The 6471-nt window shown below is 40.7% G+C and overlaps 1 protein-coding gene across 1 annotated transcript; it reads right to left on the bottom strand.

Annotated features, from left to right (window-relative positions):
• Positions 1–2772: 2772 nt before the first annotated feature.
• On the bottom strand, positions 2773–3759 carry LOC128060882 (olfactory receptor 51M1-like). The gene has a single exon (XM_052653241.1). The coding sequence runs from the start codon at positions 3757–3759 to the stop codon at positions 2773–2775; it is 987 nt and encodes a 328-aa protein (XP_052509201.1).
• Positions 3760–6471: the final 2712 nt, after the last annotated feature.

A 6471-nucleotide genomic window follows, 5' to 3' on the forward strand; every position in this document is an offset into this window, starting at 1 on the left:
GAAAACTTGTTCATCTTTTGTTAAATTTATTCTGAAATATCTTATATTTTTGTCTATTTTTCAACTTTTTAGTTTGTTGTTTAGTCACTCAGTTATGTCCAGCTCTTTGTGACACCGTGGACTATAGCCCACCAGGCTCCTCTGTCCGTGGGATTTCCCAGGCAAGAATACTGGAGTGGGTTGCCATTTCCTTCTCCAGGGGATCTTTCAGAACTAGGGATAAAACCTGGGTGTCCTGCATTGCAGGCAGATTCTTTACCTGAGCTACAAGGGAAATACTTTAAGTTTATTATTAGAAAAACTATTTATCGGATACCATATCTGGAAAAAGTGTTGTCTTCCATCAAGATTCAAGAAATATGGAAGCCAAAGGATGCCTAGATCCTGGACAACCAGAAACTAAAATAACCAGGACCATAATATGAATTGGGAACATTGGGAAGTACAGTAGGTTACAGTGGTGTCTAATGTGTCTAACCCTACCAGGGTTATTTGTTTATTTTATGGCACTCAGGTCACTCTTTGTTGTCTGAGCAAGAACATGAGTTGGCACAGGGCTGTGATGACTCCAGGACTGTACAAAGAGGTTACTTTCACCCCTATTCTCTACATCTTCATGTGAAATCGTGAAATCGCTCAGTCATGTCCGACCCTTTGCGATCCCATGGACTATAGCCCGCCAGGCTCCTTCATCCATGGAATTTTCTAGGCAAGAGTAGTGGAGTGGGTTGCATTTCCTTACACATATTCTAAATATATAGACTAGTTTCTATTTTAAATCACCACCAACACTATCTGCTACCAGCATGTCTCCTCTTATTTTGGTCAGACATACAGAAAAACAAACAAACAAACACACACAAAATTTGAATCAGAATCAAATATCAACCATTTGTATACCACTTTAAGAAATTCTCTCAGAGTGTATCAGCTAAGGAAAGAGAGAGGGGGAGGCTACAACATAGAGGCAAGGAAAGTTGCCTTGTGTAGAGGCAGGGATATGGCTGTTCAGAGCCTGGGAACATTTAAATTCCTAAGTTCATGGTAAGAAAGAGAGAACTGCTGAGTTTGATTAAACTGAGTCAACAAGTTTCCTGTTGGATGCTAGGTCAGGCAGGAGGAGTAGTAAATCACATTTTTACAAGGTGTTTCATGCTCCAAACCTGTGAAGAGCAACTCTTGGGAGGACTTCCTGTTCATTGTAATTTTGATCTGTGGCAGAGGGGGCTTCAAGGACCATGAGCCCAAATAGAGCACAACTAGGAAAAAGATGGGGAACCTCTTGTATGGATACCATGAAAGAGTTTCCTTAGGATTTCTGGATGTGAAGACAGAAAATTTCCTTGGAAAATAAGAGACGTTCTCTCTCTTAGCTTTGAATCTCTCTCTGAGTGTGTTAGTCACTCAGTTGTGTCTGACTCATTGCAACCCCATGGACCCCCCATCAGGCTCCTCTGTCCGTGGAATTCTCCAGCCGAGAATACTGGAGTGGGTAGCCTTTCCCTTCTCCAGGGGATCTTCCCAACCCAGGGATCGAACCCGAGTCTTCCACATTGCAGGAAGATTCTTTACCACCTGAGCCACCAGGGAAGCCCTGAATCTCACTTTATGCGTATATTAATATATTGAGGAATGCATTTAAATAATTATTCCTTGAGTATCTGAGACAATTGTTGCATTTATGGAGATTTACTGATAAACAAGGCATGAATAATCCTTCTAAAGAGCTTAATTTAGGAATCTAGTGTGAAGGACCAAGAAAGAAACTGAACTAAGACACAGAACAGTCTATTACTATGAAACAAATGTTACAACTGGAAATGCTATCTTCTCCTTCTGAAGGAGAAGATAGATGGAAAATCTGCTCTAGTTTTAGAGAGAAACTGTCTTGATAAGTGTCCATGAGAAAGCCACTTCAGCACTGACTCCAACATGAATTTTGTTTAGTCATAGTAGGGGCAATCTTCTCTGCCAATTTTAGCTTCACAACCTCTTGAACAGTGGAATTATGACTTAGATAATTTCCTTCATTGGAGCTTTATTGCATTTCAGGTCATTAAACAAGATCTCACAACTAGAATGCCCAGAAGCAAAGACTGTCTTCAGTTACTGTCAGCAAATCCATAGGAAAGATAAAATCAGAGATGAGAAGAGTCAGGGGTGGGATCCAGGGTGTCTATTAGATAAACAAAGCCAGAGGGAGCACATCATGAGAAACATTTAGAGGAGTTCAACCTGAATGAGCCATTAGGAAAGAGTGCAGGAGTTCTGATTCTTCCAGTATTATTCCAGAGGGTGAAGGATATGCTTATCCAGAATAGGAACTGAAGGGTAATATGTTGCCCAGGGAGAGAAGAGGGAAACAGTCCCAAGGAACCATGGAAGGAAGTATGTTACTCAAGTGTATTCACACAACTGACATGTATCTGTGCTTTGCTAGTTTCTGTTCTGGTTGCTTTTTAATTTATTGCTCCTTTTAAGTTTTTCTTCAGTTTCCTTTAGTTTTAGTTTTTGCCCAAGGCTCAAGAGGGTCTTCCTTGGGGCATTTTTTGATGTTGCCAAAACATCTAGGTCTTATATATACATAGAAGACCATTATAATTTAAGCAAGAGAAAGTCAACATTGCTAACTCATAATTCAAGAGAGAAATTCATCCATACTTTATTTAGGGAAGTGAGTAAAAATCTTGGGAAACATAATTGGTACTAAATGCTGTAGATCTTTGGTCTGATTTGGGACCTTCTTCAGGGCACCCAGTGGAATTTTTAGGCTCATGACTCAGCATTGGCCTTTCTAAGACCCAGGAGCTTGCTGATGTCATGGCGGATCTCCTTGGTTTTAATACTGTATATGATTGGATTAAGCATGGGAGGCACAAAGAGGTAGACATTGGCCATCAGAAGGTGGACAGCAAGTGGGGCATGCTTCCCAAAGCGATGTATCAGGGACAGTCCCACCATGGGCACAAAGAATACCAGCACAGCACAGAGGTGTGAGGTGCATGTTTGGAAGGCTCGGAGCCGCTCCTCTTTGGAGGCCAGCCTTGCCACTGTGTGCAGGATGACCCCGTAGGACAGTGCAATGAGCACCAGGTCCAGCACCACAGTGAACATCACCAGTATCAGCCCGTACAGGTTGTTGAAGGTGGTGTCTGTGCAGGCCAAGTGTATCACCTCCTGGTGCAGACAGAAAGAGTGGGAGAGGACTCTAGACCCACAGTAAGGGAAAGTCTTCAGGAGAAAAACAATGGGTACAGTGGCTATAGGTCCCCGCAGGATGACAACCAAGGCTGCCCTGAGTACTCGCTGGCCAGTGATGATGACTGAGTACCTCAGGGGATAACAGATGGCCACAAACCGATCAAAGGACATGACAAGGAGCACTGAGGACTCCATGAAGGAAAAGGAGTGGATGCAGAACATCTGGACTTGGCAGGCTCCAAAGTAGATGCCATGGGACTTGAACCAAAAGATGCCCATAGTAGTGGGCAAGGTGGACACTGACAGGCCCAGGTCAGTGAAGGCCAGGAAGGAGAGTAGATAGTACATGGGTGTGTGCAAGCGAGGGTTGGTCTTAACAATTATCAGGATGAAGCAGTTGCCCGAGATGGCCACGAGGTACATCAGGAAGAAGAAGACGAAGATCCAGTGCTCGACGGTTTCCAATCCGGGAAAGCCAGTGAGGTAGAGCGTGGGGCTGAGCTGCGTGAGGTTGGGCAGGAGCACGATGTGAGGATGGAGGGGATATTGGGCTGTCATTCTTCAGGGGCTGAGCTGAGAATAAATGGAAGTTCTGGTTATTAATTCTTCAGTTTCATAAACATGCACACCATTATAAACAGAATCATCACCATCATCAGCTTTGGCATCTTCTACTTCACTACTGTTTCCATCATCCAACTACCTGATTGAAACTTCCTTTGAAAGTACCACACCTTCATCAGTTTTTCTCTGTATTTTTATTTCTACTCAATCTTCTTGGCTGGCCTCTTTTAATTGATGAGCCCTTAAATATGATCATCCTCAACCTCAACAATTTTCGGTCCATGCTGTATCGTTTCTTCCTCAAACAACATCATCCTCAGGACTTTACTTAAGATCTTTATGTTCACAAATATCAAATAGCTATAATTCTCTTCTTTTGGTTTGCAGACTCATAGATCTTACAGTAGGCTAAGATTCTGTATCTAGGAAATTCATAGTTATTTTAAAAACATGTTGAAATTTAACTTATAGTCAGTTCCACCAACAAGCTTTTCATGTATTCATTTTCACTAACTCAGTAGTAGAACTAAGTTGGAGAAGAGATATACATTTGGGAGGTATTAATATACAGAGGAGGAAACCAAAGAAGTGAGGATAGAGAGAAGTTTCTAGTTTTGAGTCCTGGGCAAAACTGAAATTTAGAGTTGGAGAAGAAAAGCCTCCACTAAAAGTGAAGGAGGAACATAACAGCCATCTAGAAAGCAAATGAACAGGAGACTGTGGTCTTGTATGAAGTTTCAAAGGGTATTAATCATTCATACATGATGTTACCAAGGGGTCAGATTCACAAGGACTGGGGCATGACTAAAGGATTGAAGCAACATGGAAGTTACAGCTGACCTTGAGAAGAGAAGTTTCAGAGGAGGGGTTGGAAATAAAATCACCCTCGCCTACTCCAGAAAGACTATGACCTTGTTGATATTCCTACTTCCTTCTGCTGTAGTCGAAGCTGCTTCTGGGCTTGAATGATCACAGTTCCCAAGTATTTTCCACAGGGTGACTTGAAGTGGACAGCCATGTAGTATCAATAAAACATTTCTTAGGGAAAAAGTATGTCTAGATGTTTATGAGCTCAAGGGGAAGAGACAGAGGACAGAAAGATGAGAGCAGTGTAGTAGGACCCAGGCAGTGATGAAGGCACATTTGAGCTTCATGAGTCCAAAGTGGGACCAGCTAGTGCTTAGCTGTGTTTTTAGCCACTGCACCACCTGGATCCAAAGGGGGCAGTCCTAGTACGATGTACTACTCTGTATTTACCCAGCCCTTTCTGCTTTGATATCCTTCTAAATGCATCTTTTTTCTGCTATAGACAAAAAGCCCATATTGTTTTTCTCCTACAGTTCCCCGTATATACATTTCTTGTTTCTATTCTTTATATTGCTTTATAACTTGCTTTTTTTTAACAGAAATCACTTGCTTTTTTCGCCAGTGAACATTTGCTGATCCTTTAAGATAGCACAAACATTTCTTCTAACAAATCTCTCTTGACTTCTTTGTGTAGAGCTAGGCAAATTCTTCTCTGTACTCCCTTAATACATTTGCTGCAGTACTATTGGAGTATAAAAGCACACACATACATCATATGTATACACATACATATATACTTACATACAGTGTGCACTAATGATTATGTAAATATATATAAATAGAAATATGTATAAATATAAATAACATATAATGTATTTACCTATGTACACTATTTCTATAATGTAAACTGATATATAATATAATATTTGTTCTTTATATACATATATTCTTTATATAGTATACAGTTATTCTTTTATATAAGAATCTATAAAAGTATAAATCAGCATAAATGTATGCTTAAACATATTCTTACATATGTTTATCTTATATACAAAGTGTATCATATACAATGTATATATTACATGTACATTACATATAGTCTTTTTATGTGTGTTTATAACTTATGATTTTAACCCACTTTTTTGTACCAACTAGACCCATGGAGCCCCATGCATTGTATAATGCATAGTGGGCACCTCTCTGTTTTTGCATGAAAAAATTAAATGAATGAGTGACCGAGGGCTCACCTCTTGTCCTGATTAGTTGTGCCTGAAGTTTAGAATTAAGTCTTGTTTTTACTTCAGATTAGGCAAGACAAGGAGTGTGATCTGTGGGAAATGAGAATTTTATAGAGAGACCATGACAGGGCTAAAATTATTTTCCCTGGAAAGGGAGTTCTAGTGAGTTTCTCCAGGAAATGAAAGATTATTCTCTATGCTAAGGGACCAAGAGATATTTCTCCACTTCTACTAGGAAAACGGAAGTCCATTCGACAGCACATAGTCATGGCTAGTGGCAATCCTTTTACAATATTCATAGCGCAAGAGTTACGGGTGAGACTAAAGTGGAAATTCCTGAAAAGAGAGATTTTCACTATGCAGTGTGTGGCTAGACCTCTATCTCTTCTGTATGTTGTAAATAATCTTCTGTTTCAATTTGATATACCTTATTTTAAAAAATGAGCTTGTGCTGGAGACTGCAGTTTCTTATGCATAGGAGAAGATGCAGATGGAACCAACCCTGAGCACAAGGATATGAATCAAACACCTTGCCCTTGAACCAAGGAGAACCTTCCCACAGTGGTCAATTTCCTGTCAACACACCACTTGTGGCTAGAGTGGCAGAGGGCTGTGAAGAAGGGAGAGTGTATCCCAGGTGCTAGAGAAGTCACAGGGGTAC

This window comes from Budorcas taxicolor, chromosome 15 (genome assembly GCF_023091745.1).
Source record: "Budorcas taxicolor isolate Tak-1 chromosome 15, Takin1.1, whole genome shotgun sequence".
Classification (NCBI taxonomy): Eukaryota; Metazoa; Chordata; class Mammalia; order Artiodactyla; family Bovidae; genus Budorcas; species Budorcas taxicolor.

Coding starts and splice junctions, on each gene's coding strand:
- LOC128060882 (XM_052653241.1), bottom strand. CDS start 3,759: ATGACAGCCCAATATCCCCTCCATCCTCACATCGTGCTCCTGCCCAAC.